At 36.9% G+C, this 17,137-nt stretch overlaps 1 protein-coding gene across 1 annotated transcript in view; it reads left to right on the plus strand.

The window, feature by feature from the left end:
* The first annotated feature begins 12,773 nt into the window (after positions 1-12,773).
* LOC139133356 (short transient receptor potential channel 4-like) overlaps positions 12,774-17,137 on the plus strand; it is a 35,875-nt gene continuing 31,511 nt past the window's right edge. Inside the window, exon 1 of the mRNA XM_070699910.1 lies at positions 12,774-13,052. Within this exon, the coding sequence (XP_070556011.1) occupies positions 12,785-13,052 (268 nt within the window). The 5' untranslated portion in view covers positions 12,774-12,784. The remainder of the gene's footprint in view (positions 13,053-17,137) is intronic.

The following is a 17,137-nucleotide window of genomic DNA, read 5'->3' on the forward strand; positions in this document are numbered from 1 at the left end:
GATTGTGCACATCTTGGGTCAGTATCTTGACTTGCTATTTTTCATGAATTTTTTTGTGATTTTCTCCCATTTTTGGTCAAAAAATCTCCTGCTCTGAAACCACAAGTCCGATGATTTGAAACTTGGTATGGAAGTGCATAGGAGTGACCTTTCCCAATTTGGGCAAATCGTGGTAAATTTGCATATTTTTAGTTTACACATCCATAGACTCCCATGTATAAGGCAGATCTCCATAGACTTCCATGTATAAGGCCACGAAAAATAAAAATTTAGTTTCTCATCTATTCATATTGCAAAAGGATGCAGTGACACAATTTTTAGTCCCCACGGATGAAGTCCAGTGAGCTTATAGATTGGTCATGTCCGTCTGTTCGTCCAACCGTGAGTCCATCCGTTCACTCAGATATCTCGGATATTTGACAAAATGTCATGTGACTTGATGACCTTTGATCTCAAATATACATATTTGTCCATAACTCAGTAACCACAAGTGCTTCAGCCTTCATATATGGTATGATGGGACACCTTATGACGCCACATATTGTACCACATTAATTATGCGCATATCTAATTTTGAGCGAGCCAATAGAGCTAGAGGTCTGATTTTTGGTATATAGGGATAACTTAGCAATACAATTTTTTTGACAAAATGTCACGTGACCTCGGTGACCTTTGACCTCAAATATACATATTTGTCCATAACTCAGTAACCACAAGTGCTACACCCTTCAGGTATGGTATGATGGGACAGCTTATGACGCCACATATTGTACCTCATTAATTATGCACATATCTAATTTTGAGCGAGCCAATAGAGCTAGAGGTCTGATTTTTGGTATATAGGATAAACTTAGCAAAACAATTTTTTGACAAAATTTCACGTGACCTCGGTGACCTTTGACCTCAAATATACATATTTTTCCATAACTCGGTAACCACAAGTGCTACACCCTTCATGTTTGGTATGATTGGACACCTTATGACGCCACATACTGTACCTCAATAATTATGCGCATATCTCATTCTGAGCGAGCCAATAGAGCTGGATGTCTGATTTTTGGTATATAGGGATAACTATAGGAGAGAAATTTTTGACCAAATGTCATGTGACCTCGATGACCTTTTACCTAAAATATATGTTTATGTCAATAAATAAGTAACCACAAGTGCTATGTCCTTTGTATTTAGTAGGATGGGAGACCTTATGACAACACACGCTTTACCTCATTAATTATGTACACATCTAATCTGGGCAAGCGAATAGAGCTAGAGATCTGATTTTTTGGCATATAGGGATTAATTAGCAATATAATTTTTTTTTTCAAAATGTCATGTGACCTCGATGACCTTTGACCTTGATTATACATATATATGCATATTTCAGTAACCACAAGTTCTATACCCTCCAATTTTGATAGCATATTAGACCTTAAGATGTCACATCATGTACCTCATTTATAATGCACATATGTATTTCTTGGCTGGCCAATACTGCTAGAGGTCTGATCTTTTTTCCCGATTTAGGACCATATCTTAGACATGCCTCATGTGTTTCAAATTGGGAACAACGACATAGACCTATGTGCCCATAGATCTCAACATATACACTCCATTGATACTTCTTAATGACCACATTTTCCTGCCCCATCAAGACTAATACTCCTATTACAAGTGGGGACTATGTCATTGTAAATGACTTGTTGAGTTAATGGTTGTATCACAGTATTCGATATATCTAATTCTGTATTTTTTCCATTTTATATTCTGAATAATTACATTAAACATATTTCACTGTCTCCAGTACATTTCATTTAAGTATTTTCACTTCATGCACTTTATCCCTTTCACACATGTTCAAATATCTGACCAGAGAACAAACACTAAATAGTCCAGGATGGAGCTACAGTGTCATTGACGCTATTTTTTTTATCTTTCACTATCCCACTTCTATATTTATGCCCATGCAAGAATCACTTACTAAAAGTCACATTTACTATGAAATATCACCATTTATAATGTTGAAAATTGAGATATGCAGTTAGATGTGTCAGTTCTCATGGTTTCTGGAATTGTAATGACATTTCATGTAAACAAGCAACAATGCCATTATTTTTTTCATTTTTAATGAAAATACCCAATTATAAACATATCTTAGTATCTTGAATTGTTAAGGTTTGTTTTTAGTGACAATCTACATCTGAAAACTATTTGCCATAGAGCTCTTAAATTTGGTAGTAAGATTTGTATTTTTAGGATTTTTTGTTCCTTTACTATGTTTCTGAAGAGATTGGTACAACAGCAAATTTTGGATTTCTTATTGTAGGGCAAGGCGTAGGCATTATCGCTTGATATTACCCCTTGGTTGTGTAACATTGCTGCTTGTAGGCCATGTCACTTGAGTCTTCTACCCTATGTGTTGTGACCAATAAAAACACTTGCAGCAATACAACCAAACCAAGAGGAAAATAAAGCACTAACCTAATATTATCCACTTCTATCAAACTTGTTTAAGTTTTTGCTATTCAAGTTTTATGTAGTGTTATACATTTGATTTAAAGTTAAGGCACAGGCGACCAATAGGTTCTGATGTTTTCACACTGTTTTCTCTATCATTTTCTCTTCTTTCTTCATGCTCTGAATGATCGGAATAAATAAAATAAATGGTTTATATAACCTAACCTAGCCTCTGTGACTCTTTATTTATTTTACACTCCATTACAAGGACGTATATCTCTCATACACACATGCTGTAGTTAATTAGTCAACACAACTAATTATGTTAATCCGTGGACTTATCAGGGATTTTACGGGTTGGTCAACATCGCGAAAGATAGGAATTACCATCACTATCTTTCCGATGTTGACCAACCTCTGATAAGTCCACGGATTAGCATAATTAGTTGTGTTGACTAATTAATTACAGCATGTGTGTATGAGAGATATACGTCCTTGTAATGGAGTGTAAAATAAATAAAGAGTCACAGAGGCTAGGTTAGGTTATATAAACCATTTATTTATTTATTCCGATCATTCAGAGCATGAAGAAAGAAGAGAAAATGATAGAGAAAACAGTGTGAAAAACTCAGAACCTATTGGTCGCCTGTGGTTAAGGTAGCTGCATGAATATCTCACTTTTAACTCCCATAACTGCCATATGAATAATATGAATACATGGCAAGAGGGGATAATCTCCAAGGCTTAAAAATACATGTTGTATTTGTATGGAAGGATGGATGGATGTATCAAAATTTTATTTTGTATGCACATGGATTATCAGTTGTGTATTTCAATTTGTTCAAGTGAACATGTTAGTTTCCAAACTATGCAAATAAAGTAAAAAGAAGAACAATCAATGAAATGCTAAAACTAATGATCACAGGCTGCATTACATTGATATTCTTTCCGTAGGTGTACCTTGCACAGAATAAATACAACTTTATTCATGTTGTGGGAGTCTCTTACATCTTCTGTTTATTAAGAATGCTGTCGTCAGTTTTGTGAAATGTTTGAAAATATTCTGATATGCTTGTTTTGGAGCATTTATATTTTTAATCCATGTTCCAAAGAATGATGTTTAATTGTTCAAATCTGAAGGGAGTCTTTTATGACTGTCTTTTAGGCCTATTTTTGTGGTTGTCTTAAAAATAAATCATGCTGCAAAGGCTACTTGTCAGAAAGCATTGAACTTTGGTGCAGTGGACCTGAGGGGTTAGCCTCCTTCAGACATGGACAGATTACATGCACAAAATGTGGTGAAATGTGAAGTTGTGTTTTTTAAGGCTAATTTTCAATTTTTCATCATCATTTTTGGTCAAAAAAAAATCTACTTGAGAACTGCCTGTTTGAGGGGAGCCTAATAGAAGTTAGTGTAGATGTTCCTGAGAATGACCTGGTATGGATTTGTCCAAGTAACAATGTAATCTGTCACACTGCATTTTTTTAGGGTTTTGTATTATTTCTAAAAAAGATTATATTCTCCACTCTTGTTAAAATGTGTTAGCGCTATTTTAGTTGTGAATGCTAACACCAACTTGTCTGTGGTCAAATACAAAATATCTGTATGGGTTCACAAGATTTTGCATTTCAGGTTTTCGCCATTTCCATGTAGCAGATGAATAAGAAGTGCATGGTGCAATGTATAGGAGCAACAGTGTCTTTAAAGCTATTTTGTCCAGTTTATATGAGTTGTTTTCAACAGTTACTTCACATTGGGAATAAAGATGTTTGCTTCAAACTCTCTTTGCAAATTCCAGTGTCTTCTATGTACTTTAGGGTTCCCCTGACACTGATTCTTAAGTTCGCTGTCATTGTCAAATCAGTTGTCTGATAGGTGGTTGTTCATCGTCGTCCATCCACAGGTACGGAATTCAGAGCATAGTGTGTGGAAAGGATATGTGGCATGGTATTAATGAATGCCTGGTAGTGCTTGGACTTGTACATTGCACATTTAGAAGCTGTTAAAACAAAAATTAATACACCAGTTGCTATTCAAAACGGTATATTTCATCGTAATTTGCACCTGCATGAATGTTAAACTGAAAGACTGAGTGGGATATCCCAGAAAATCCAACTGACATGTTTACTGATATGTTTTGGTACTAAACATTGTTAAAGTTAACAAATGAAATAAGTCCTGAAAATGTGTGGAATGTTTTCACATTTTAAGTGTTTTGATACACTTCGAACCAAATCAGGATGCACTGATTATGGTTAAAATTGGCCAGGAAGTAAACAATGCATGTGTAAAATATTCCAAGTGTAAAATAGCTAATAAAACAAATTTAACATGATGGGTCTAGCAAAGGTAGATCAGGGACACTAGGACACAATAAAGCTCAAAAAAACATAGCAAGCACAAATAAAACACTTGTCGAAATGAAAATTGCATTTCACAATAAAACACAGTGTGGAAAGGTGAATTCTGTGCATTTCCACATAAATTAGACAGCAGATCAAGACAAGACAAGGAAGTGAAGTTTAGATAATGAACAAAATATCCCATAAAATGACAGATTGCAGTTGCTAGTCCTTTGACAATGCTTTTCGTGCTGAATTATTGTGATTTAATTGTAGCACATTTACACTCCCTGTATATGTCTATTAACTATCTCCAATGCTAGCAAATAAATGTCGATACCATAATTATCAGAAGTCCATGTCGGAGGTACCAGGGCATTGAGTTCAGTTAGACAGGGTTCAGTAAATTGCCATGATAGTGGCTCAAGTACTGGCCTGAGATCATCCTGGTTACTATCATCAACAATACCTTCTACACCATAACTGTTTATGTCCCTTGCTGTGATTTCAACACCCACAGGGTTTGAAACTGTCCTGCTACCCACAAACGAAGTGGTGTCGATCCTGTGGTTCTAAGCCTGTGCCGGGACCATGCATTCTTCCATATTTGTAATTTCTCATTTATTTTTGTTAAAAACACAAAGTGAAGAGCAGCTATATGAAGGTCATTCAGTGGGTCTAAAATGCCATTGTCTTCCATGTGGTAAAATAGTTGGTAATACAGACTGAGGACACCTTCATACACATCACGCCATAGTCTTTCAATTCTTTGATTGTGTACACTTTTACCTGTGATCATGCTACCACGATCTGGGCCTCTTTGCAATATCATAAAATCTGCAATTTCTACATTTTCTAAACCCATGTCTGATCTAACTCTGCTTGGAAGTCCGTATACCTCTACAGCACCCTTGAAACACTCAAACAGTGTTCGTGACTTGTTATTATCAGTACACTTGAGCATGACAGGAAGGCGGCTAAATCCATCAATTCCTCCGACAATGATGAAATGCCATCGAATTAACTTGTGGTTCGTATCCACATGCCAGAGATGATTAGGGCCTTGAACATTGTATACCCTTCGACGCAATCGACCACGGCGTCTTTCTTCTACGCCCCTCTGGTCAACTCTGTGGATACTGTCTCTAAGCTTCATTCTCTGTACTTTAATGTCACTCCTATCAAACAGAAGTTGCTTCATCATGTTTTCTCCACAGTTTGGAAATGCTTTCGATAACTCCAGTACAGCAACATCAAGGTCATTGTCTGATATTTCTGTAAAGTTCATCTTGCTTAACCCATACCTTCTCATTCGGCGATAAATTGTACTCTCGGAAACAGCTAATATGGAAGCTATTTCTTTTATCAGAAAACCTTCATCCATAAGGTTCTCCAACACCGATTTTGGGATAATGAATTGTGGGGCTCCGTACCCTTCTTGAGTAGTAATGGGTGTTTGTCTTCCATATGTGCAGCATGCAGTTCGCAGAGACATCATATGTGCTCGACTGTGTACTCCTAATATTTCAAAATCACTTACAGACAATAGGCACACAAGATCTGGGGTAATGTCCTGTCCCTCAAAAGTATCAATGACGTCCCCAAGGTTAAGAGAGGCAAGAATCTCCGCCATCGTCTTCATTTTGAATAGCAGTTCTAGGTCAGTACAGTGGGCTTACACTTGCTGTGAAAGCAATGCATTATTGGAAAATCATTTATATTCTTTTCATGTGACTTACATGTGGTGATTCCTGTCACAAAATAAAGTGTCAACCATGTGAAAGCCTAAAAGAAGATATTTCATACGTTTTTGTTAGTTAATCTGATCATTTTTCGCGAATGACTCATTTGGGTTCAGAGGTAACTCGGAAAATAGAATCATTTGAGGTTAGAGGTCATCCCTCCTTGAAAAAAGATACTTCAACGGAATGTTAAAAATACCAACCATGATGTCATACTTGTATGCAAAGCTATTGCCAAGGCCTGTATTGCTAATGCCTAAGATAAATGGCGAAGTGTCTATAGTAACTTTTACATTATTACAAATACCTGTCATAATAGATGAAACGCCTTAAAAATCTCGCTGATTCTTAAAATCATTACTTACATGACTCCAACGTTTGTAAAGTGGTAAAATAATTAATTAAAAGCCTATTAAATTGTTAAATGTTCGTAACATGACCAAATAAATGCCTCAAGAATCAGTCACAAGGATATAACAGTAATAAAAATGCTTACAATATTTAAAAAATGGTTATATCAGTGTTTGAAATGCCTAAAATGACAAACTCAATGCATTTAACAGTCAACTAAATTTTCTGTAACATTTATGAAAATGCCAATATAAATAACTGAATGCCTACAAAGCTATTGTGAATGCCTATCATGATTAACTAAATGCAAATGATGTTGCTTAAAATGCCAAACATAATCAACTAAATGCGAATGATGTTTTTGCAAATGCTTAACATGATTAACTGAATGCGAATAATGTCATTGCAAATGCCTTACATGACCATCTCAATGCTTAATACCGTAAGAGTAATGCCTAGCATGATTAACTGGATGCGTACAAACGTATTGCAAATGCCTAACATGATTTATTGAATGCCAATAACGTTATTGTAAATGTCAAAATGTTCATCTCAATGCATAGTGACGTGGGAGTAATGCCTAGCATATTATGAAAATGCGAATCATGTTCTGAAATTGGAAAAGATAATATGCTTAAAATGCATTTATGACAGCTACGGCGTTCCATACGAAGGCGTACTTTGCACACTTAGCAATGCGCAAATTATCTTGCAGCAGTCTGATTTTAGCTGTATCGCTCATCTACGCCATTGTAGTGATACGATACAACCTTTTTTGAAATTGCCATCATCCAAAACTGCCTATTTTTACAGTCCGTACCCGGACTTTGGCTCTGTGCGCGGCGGATTAGACTGGCATGCAGCTCATCCGACCCGACGAATATGGCTCCCTCGTCCACATAACTGTAGATTGTAACGACCCGATATAACTATACAACTTATCCCGTAACCTACAATTCCAAATCGCCCGATGTCTTCTATATATTGTCTAATACTCATACTAATTAGGGCCTTGGTGCAAATGCCAATGTTCATTTGATCCGTATGCGTCAAAATTTAAGTTTAGCCGCACACTACGCTAGTAACCTATGAGAAACTTGGACACAGGGAGTTAAACAAGGGTAATATGACTGAAAAAAAAAAACTTTTTAGGATAACATTATGCGCAAAACGCCGATACGTACCACATGTAATTGTTTGTACCGCGGCTTTAACAGAACTTGTATGCTTTCCACTGCAGAAAATGCAGTCAGAGTGTGGAAGATGGAAATCCACGCCAACTGGTCAGAAACAGATTTCCTTTTTCATGCGTAGTACATTCCCTTTTCATGACTTTATTACACTACTCATAATTCATTGATACAGTATAAAAATACAGGTACAAATCTGCTGTCATAAATCACTAAACATCACGGATATTTCCACATTGTCTCGATATACGTGTTGAAGGTCAGGTAGACATAACATTAATAAAACTTTTTACATGTAATGCTCTATTGAACACCGTAGGAAATCGCTGAGTTATGTCAAGGGCTAATTTTGGATCACTAAACATTAATTTAGAACATTCCAACAATTATCATAATGAATAAAGAGTTTGTAATTTTAAGACATGTTGTTAAGTCATATTAACAGACACATCACATGTTCTCAGAGGTCTAATGAAAATAGAGCAAACATTTTTTTTCTATAGGAAGGAACATGCAAGTGTGTAACAATACAGTTCCTGTTAGGGGCATCATATCTGTGAACAGCGCCAATTCAATAGAGCCGAGCAAATATTTAGGGCAAAGGATAAAAGATGTCACACCTAATACCGAAATGGGCCCGAGTAGGATAGTTTGTTATTTGAAGCATATATTTCATAAGGGCTATAGGGACACCAAGTCAAAGTACCAACATATCTAATTTGGAAGGACAGTTTTTCTACAGTCCCCTCTGTCTTGTCGTCTCTGAACACCTTGAACAGTGATCGTGAGAACAACTATAGCCAAACCCGTTGTTTTTTTGTGTACCAGAAGTAGCTTGACGTGCAGTGACCTATGTATTGACCTATGTATTGTACATTTTGACAGATTTATGATCATTTGATTGGGCATGCATGAAGGTACTTATAGCCCATTATGTCATGAATATCTGTTGAATTTGCCAGACTGACACAACCGTCTGTTTGAAATCATTGCGGGGAGTGGGTGATTGCCAGGGCTAGAGAGTTACTTGGGCGTGACCAATGCAAGTTACGAGAGTTTGTTGTCAGGAAGTTGCTCAACGAGAAACAAAAACAAATCCCTGTTTATTAAACCTACCGGCCTGTATCAATATTTTAGCGATTTGAGCAGCCTTTGTGATACGACTCACAAAATCTTTCATATAATAAGTTTGGTGTATTAATTCGAGGCTAATAGTAAATGAAAATCGTTTGTATATTATACATCCAATACTTTCGTCAGCATATATATATACCGTATTCTCTGTGCCCAAGTTCAGAGGTTGCCATAAAGCCATTATGGTGATAACCGAGAGGGCACATTGTATACATTTTTGTATATATATATATATATATATATATATATATATATATATATATATATATATATATATTTATATTTGTATATTAATCACTGTGACGTTACCATCGTGATGATGGTATTGTTGATCGCAGACTATCGCGTCGGGCCTGCAAGGCTGGTATTCCAGCTATTATGAAGTGACTTCCCCTTTGAAGTCTGAATTTACGATAAGAGCGAAACGCCAGCGGCATTGCCTATCTATCTAACATGTTGGTCTGTACCTAATATAACTTCGAACACATGGCACAGGTTTCTGAGATACATTTATATATATCACAAGAACGTGCATTGGATTCTCCAAACCTTTTATAATTCTCATTGACGTTGCTGGTCCCACTTGTAACAAATATTGGTGAGTATAGGTCAATACTCAAGGGAACCCAAAATTTGTAGATCTAAAAGTATTGTAAAAGTTTGAGAGTCCGCCTATAGGTACCCGAGGCGCATTCTACCCTGCCGTTACGTCAGAAGAAGAACTATGCATGTACTTCATATCCCGGCAGCGTTTCAAAATACAGAACTAGTATCATTCATTTCTTACCAGGACAGAGATCGTAGTGATGTCACGACTGCCTGCCGCGGGCCGGTGGCGTTATTTATGGAAATATGCACGAGTGAATAGATTCTGTTACTGTAATCAACATAACGCTATATGCAAATACCACGACGATTTATTTTGAATGGGCCATTGCATCTTCAGCGGGGGTTAGTGGCTTGAAACATGAAAAATAATAATCTTTCGAGTGAAATCGACAAAGTCTATTTCATATCTTGTTGCAGGATCGCCGCGTTGACGATGAATATGTATTAAAGCATAAAAAGCTGAAGAAAAGTTAAGAAGTCGGGGATAAAAAAGTGTGTCAACTAAAATATAGAAATTGCAGCTACTGTGTGTGAGTGAATACTTCGAAAGAAAATCACTGCCAACAAATACTGTAGAAATTTAACCGTCGTGGCTTTACGTAGAATGCGCGTCGGGGACAGAGAGTCGGATTCTCAAATTTGTAGAACAATTTTCTGATATATCACTGACATTTGCCTATTTTGAAGCTCGAATGGAACAAATTAAATTCAAACCGTCCCACTTCTGTGAAAATTTGAAATTTAATTTTTCCCATATACTGTAGTTATCACAGGGATGGTACGTAGCCATGTTTAATAATTAAGACAATTTTCCTCTTGCACCAGCAATTGCACGGTATTCCTTGGTTATCCGTGGTTTTGAAAGTGCATGCCTCAGAGTTTTCCTGATGAAAGTTTTCGCAAAGGTCTAAATCTTTCACGTTCGATCCGCATAATTCCTGGAGTATTGACCTACTTATAGCAGTGATGAAAATGCGACTGACCCCATTTATTTTAGCAACAAAGTACCCCTCCTGGTCTATAATCTATCTATCTATCTATCTATCTATCTATCTATCAATCTATCTATCTATCTATCTATCTATCTAGCTAGCTAGCTAGCTAGCTAGCTACATAGCTAGCACAGCAATACTAGTTTGCCAGCAAGCTAGCTAGCTAGCTTGCTAGCAAATTAGTATTGCGCCAAATATCCAAAGTGAAACAATGCTCAGTGGCGCTTAGAGTTACAATGATGCTCTCTTGAAGAAGTAAGTTTTTAAGCGTCTTTTAAAAATGTTGAAATTAGGAGAGGTTTTTATGTCCAGTGGTAAAGAGTTCCAAAGGACAGGAGCTGCTGCAGACGAGCGGCGACCATAGGTAGTTATATTCCGTCTAGGTGTGTGCCGAGGATTTATCAGAGGAGCGAAGAACACGTGATGAGGCACAAGGTGTTCTAAAATCGCTGAGATAATTTGGAGCTTGGCCATTCAGGACTTTGAAGGTAATCAGCAAAACTTTGTATACAATGGGGCGATGATGTACTGGAAGCCAGTGAAGTTGCATAAAAAATATAGGGGTAATGCGATCCGATTTCTTGGTCTTTGTAACAATTCTAGCAGCTGTGTTTTGGGCACGTTGTAACCGCTGAAACTGTGTATCGGGCAAGCCATATACTTTGAGACACAAGAGGCTCGTTTATCGCGACACGTTCATTCCAAATTGCTATATCAACAGTCAGACAGAACAAAGACCATTTGAATCGTGATTAGTATGTTTTGCCCGCTATGTGTATGTTTGACCCACATTTCGTATGTCTTATATACCACAGTACAGGTAAAGGTGAAATAATAGGAAACCAGAGGACAAATAAAAATAATTTGACCTTTTGACAGTGTGACGTAGTCTTCGAAACTACGAAACTTTGACAGCTAATGAGGAGAGACTCCTCCCTGTATTTTCCATTGATATTTATAACATGGTTGTGTTTTATTTATCCAACTGTGCCAAGGTCTAAAGGTATCGGTATTGATCGTATACAATGTGTCAGACACATTCAAACGAACCTTTATGAACGCTCATTCGCTCGAATAGCACTGGCCTACAGGGGAGGGGTAATCTTCGTGTTTTGTTGTACCTGTATAGGATATGTTAAATCAACAGGCGCGTAAATAACTAATAACAACCCGATATAATACGTTAAGAGTTGTCATGACCAAATACGAATTTTTTAACCTTGCGAGTGTACTTTACAATGTCAAACTATAATTTAGCGCGCGAGTCCGTGATGCTATAATTTTATTATTATGCATGCAACTGCCACGCCCTTTGAAATATACGTGTAAGCGATTGATTGTGTTTATAGTCCAATTACTGTCACGACGCGGTACATATCCTACCCGGTAACCTAATTTCTGTCACTGTGAATGCCATAGCGAGTTACATAGGACGTGCTAAACAAGCTGTCTTCAGAATGACGACTATATAATGATTAAATATGCAGTCTATGGCATCGGCACGTGTATTACATATGATCGCTCAACTCTGGCTAAATACGTACGAATTGTACTGGTTGTATTTAAGAATCGTCCTATTAAAAATGACAGGAATATGTTTAGATAACGATTCATGAGTTAGTATAGAAACATTTTGAGCAACAAAACGCTAAATAACCTTTATAATAGAAATGCCTGCCAACAGTTAGATGTATAGAAACTAGTACAAGCTTTTAAGGGTTTACGTGTATTTGAGTCACCGCATTTGAAGCTAAGTTACCCGGAGGCTCTTTTCACGCATCAGAGGACAACAATTTCAAATTCGGTCAATCATTCATCACAGAATTAGATGTTTGGTTGATTTATATATTTCTGGGTGTCACCTGCCCAACACCCAGCCAATGAGAGATGCCGTACGAGCCTCAGTCACATGGGCTCCGCGTACTAGTACCTCGTATATCGAGCCGGTAACGGACACAGCGCCATATACATGCTTTCCGCGAACAGGCACGAGGTCCCAAACACACAAGAAATCGACCGGCGAACTGACCACTCGGACGAGAACATGCAGGAGACGGAAATAAGTGAGATCGTGGATAAAACCGCTCGCTTGAAGCAGCTGTTTCTGAGAGTTGTCGAGAAAGGGGAAAAGAAAGGCGTAGCACTGGCCCTTGAAGCTGCAGACACTTTCGACGTAAACTGTAAGGACAAGGATGGCCGGAACGCTTTAATTATAGCAATGCAGAACGGTAACATAGGTAAGCCAAGAACAATATTTGTCATCAATTATTTTATCCGTTTGCGTATACCCGCTTATGCTTATTTTATTCTTTTAATACACAAAGCTTACCCTGTTTAGTCGACCCATAGCCTAGTTCAGAGTATTGCTTTCAAATATCAGCATAAATACAGATACACAACAGGTGTTAGATATAACAGAATCGTTTAATGAGTACCGATCTCACATGAAGCGAACCAAAGCTTTTGCCGGAAAGATAAACTTCAAGACTACACGACGGCAAATCATTTATCTCACAGTACATCTTTACTCATCCTAAGCCTTTTCAAAACCTTATATTAAAGGACAATCCTGCAAACGTCAGACCGTCTTCACAAAAGTCGAACTACATTTCCCCGGCTTATCTTTTTCCGTCGGTAGCTTTCGCCAGAATATGATATAATTGATCTGTCAAGTCTATGATTTGTTGATCAGAAGTCTCGGCGGACCGTCATCTACTTACAACCCAGCCTAATCACCATGATAGCTGACAGGAAACTTGCGATAAATTTTCTCGATATAGATATTGTCTGATATGCGTAGTGACAGGGACACGCGTGTGTTTTCCCGCTTAATTTCATAGGAAAAGACTTCAATCAGCGTAACACTGTACTGTCTTTTCAATCATACATGAACAGAAATTGCCTGTTTCTGTGTAAATCTGTAGCACTTTGCAGCAAACGAATGAAATAATTTTTACATTAGAATTGCGCACGAAACGGCGATAATGTTCTATTATTGAGGATTTTTAATGTTACAATTGATTAATTGTTGTCGCTGTTTCTAAAATACAACACACTTCAAATAAAGTCAGTGTACAGCAGTTTGCTAGATAAAAGCTTATTCTTGAGAAAGCGAAGAAGAAATTCATAATAAAGTGCTGATTTTCGTGTGTTCCGACGAAAACCGTAACAGTTTTATTTGAAATTCAACCGTATTGTCAAACATTTAGGTTTGAAATCTCAATCTGAATAAAATGTGGCAGAGATTTTTGTTCATAACTTTTTTATGTTGCATTTTTCAAGCTATAGATGTAATCTCTTTCTGTTGATTTCGGCTGAATCAATTGAAAACCAATTTAAGACAAACAACGAAAGTTGATAGAAATATCAAGGTCGATGTATACGATACGCGTTTATATTAATAAATAGACAACCTTGAACTGAACGGACGTCATTCACAAAGGGATGTACCGGAAAAATTTAGCTAAAGGTCTTTGTCAAGTATTTTCATATTGTCCTTCGACACAACTACATGAAGTACGCATAAGGTTTTAAAGTCCAAAGAGCAAAATTATTTGATGTTTCGTAGTTCATATATTCAACCCAGTCCATTTACTGCTCCAACATTTTGCATTTGATGTTAATGCATAACGACTGTTCAACCACCCCTTTTAATTCCGAACTATTGCGCGTTAATTAAAGAAAGTTAATATATTGGACGGCTGAATTCAATTTGCTGTAGCTTTAAGTGCTGGCATAAATTGCAAACGCAGAGCCACCGTTTGAGTTTCCGGATAACGGAACACTGGCAATCAATGACGGGAGGCGTCGTTTGACAGGGCTTTACGCATGGTGTGCTCGAGGTTCGAACATAACGTTGTGCCTTTCAGCCCTGTACTTTACTCCTCTTTCCGTAACGGGTACAGGATACTCCACTTAGTTGTTGCGAATTCGCCTATGAGATGTTGAACAATCGCGCAATTGTGTGTGTGTGTGTTTGTGTGTTTGTGATATATATATATATATATATATATATATATATATATATATATATTATATATATATATATATATATATATATATATATATATATATATGTACAGATAGATAGATAGATAGATAGATAGATAGATGGATAGATAGATAGATAGACAGACAGACAGACAGACAGATAGACAGACAAAGACAGACAGACTGACTGACAGACAGAGACAGAGACAGACAGACAGACAGACAGACAGACAGACAAACAGACACAGGCACAGGCACAGGCACAGACAGACAGACAGACAGACAGACAGACAGAGACAGAGACAGAGAATTGTATCGACAGGAAAGAAACGGTGAAAAAGTGCTCATTGAAAAATTAGAAGAGCAGTCTAAAATGTAATTAAATCGAGTATAGATCAAAACTTAATCATAATACAGACTTTCACTGATATAGCTATAATATAGCTGATATAGCTGCGATACGGCTCTTCTAACTACTGCGCACTTATGACAATACTTCTTTTTTCATCTTTTCCTGTCTCATCGTACTTTCATCAGTCTAATGTTATTGTTCAGTTTGTTGTAAACACGTACCCCGCATAATTATCAGAGACTCACTAACACAAATGTCTCCTTTGACATATTCCAAAGATCCTCCGCGATTCATCGAAACATTCATTGCGAGGCCTTTTTCGATCTTTGATCGTTATGTACGTGGTTTAGTGTGAATGTGATTTGTACCGCTGGTAACTAGAAACGAGAGATGTCCAACTGTCGAAGTGAATTGAAAATGCTATAGTGACATATACTGTAAAGAAAAAAGCGGATAATTCTTTTGATAAGTGTAATTCTATGGTTTTGCCTTCATACATTTCATTTATAGCATTATCAAGTTCCTATTGCCGGAACTTCGGAAGTTAAGATAATTGCGCTTCAAAATTGAAAGACTTAAACATTTATTCAAGCTTTCCGTCAGAAAATTATATTCAAGCTTTCCGTCAGAAAATTATCAATCATTCCCACTCTTAATCAAGAATAAACGTTAGGGGTCACCGTGCAAAGTTTGGAGATGTTTCGGCATTGAGAAAGGGACTTTATTGAGTTCTCGTTGTTCCATTGGGTTGTGGGGTTATTGGTACCTCATCCTGAACTTGGGGTTTGCTTGTTTGATGATGGACTAAGTAAAAAGTATAGATATTAAAACAAAATACCCAATATTTACCATCTCTTAAAATTCAGAAAGGCAGCCATTCCTGTGTTTACTTATTTGGATAAAGACAGTAGACACTCTTAGAAGCGATATATTTTCTCTCCAAAATTTTAGTGCAACATTTAGTAGATTTTGGTACATTTTTCTGTAATATTTGTAAAATATTTGGACTGAATTGACATGATTTCATATTGGCTTCAGATTTTTATCATAATTTCTGAGAAAATGTGAAAGAAATTGTGTGAGTTTCATTTTACAAAGGTGACAAAAATTGACATTGGCGCTCAAAAGGTTAAATTTCAATTCACTAATTTAGTGAAAACTAAGAGAGTTGAAACTTGACATGCATGGGCTTTGAAATGAGCATCACATTCAAGTGGAAGACAAAAAGCAATTGTAAATAAGTGTCTGAAAAGTCCCAATATCTGGTCCCATAGGTGCAATATACTAAAGTGCCACAATATGGTACGATATCAGAAATAAGTTCCATACGCCGTCCCAAACGTAAACAGGGACATTAGCCTATTGTTTGGTGATTTTTCGCTATATTTATATTATACTGGCGACTGCATTTTTTCTTTGCACTCCCCAAACCGTTGTGAACTGCACAACTTGTCACGTGAGCCTATAGTTGTGTACATTTCGTTGCAATTGCTCACGTCGTCAAGTAAAGTCTCGTCGGGCCTAGAATTTAATTGAAGATATCAGTTCATTTTGCATGTAAAGATGCTGCCTTGACAAGCCTACATGTAAGCGTTTCGACTTGTTTTGGGAAGTAAAACAATGGCGAATAAAGCAAAATAGAAAAAATACAGCTACGTACCCTTTAAACAATAATCTATCACTGCGCCCTACGAAAGTTTTAACAATATTTGTATTGAATTTATTGAATCAAAACAGCATGTTTCAGCAAACTTTTTCATTACAATAACTATCCATCAGTGTCAAACACTAATACGAGCTGGAAGGCGAGTTTGAAACATGCTAATTGATAACAGATAGATGTGTGCAGGCGTACCGTATATACCTGGATTAGGCAAATTATATTTAGCAATGATACTCACTATGCGTACATGTATATCTCTAATAGGTACATTGTGAATGGGCGCGAAGTGCTATTATAACATCAAACAATTGATATCT

Source organism: Ptychodera flava, chromosome 5, assembly GCF_041260155.1.
Source record: "Ptychodera flava strain L36383 chromosome 5, AS_Pfla_20210202, whole genome shotgun sequence".
NCBI lineage: Eukaryota > Metazoa > Hemichordata > Enteropneusta > Ptychoderidae > Ptychodera > Ptychodera flava.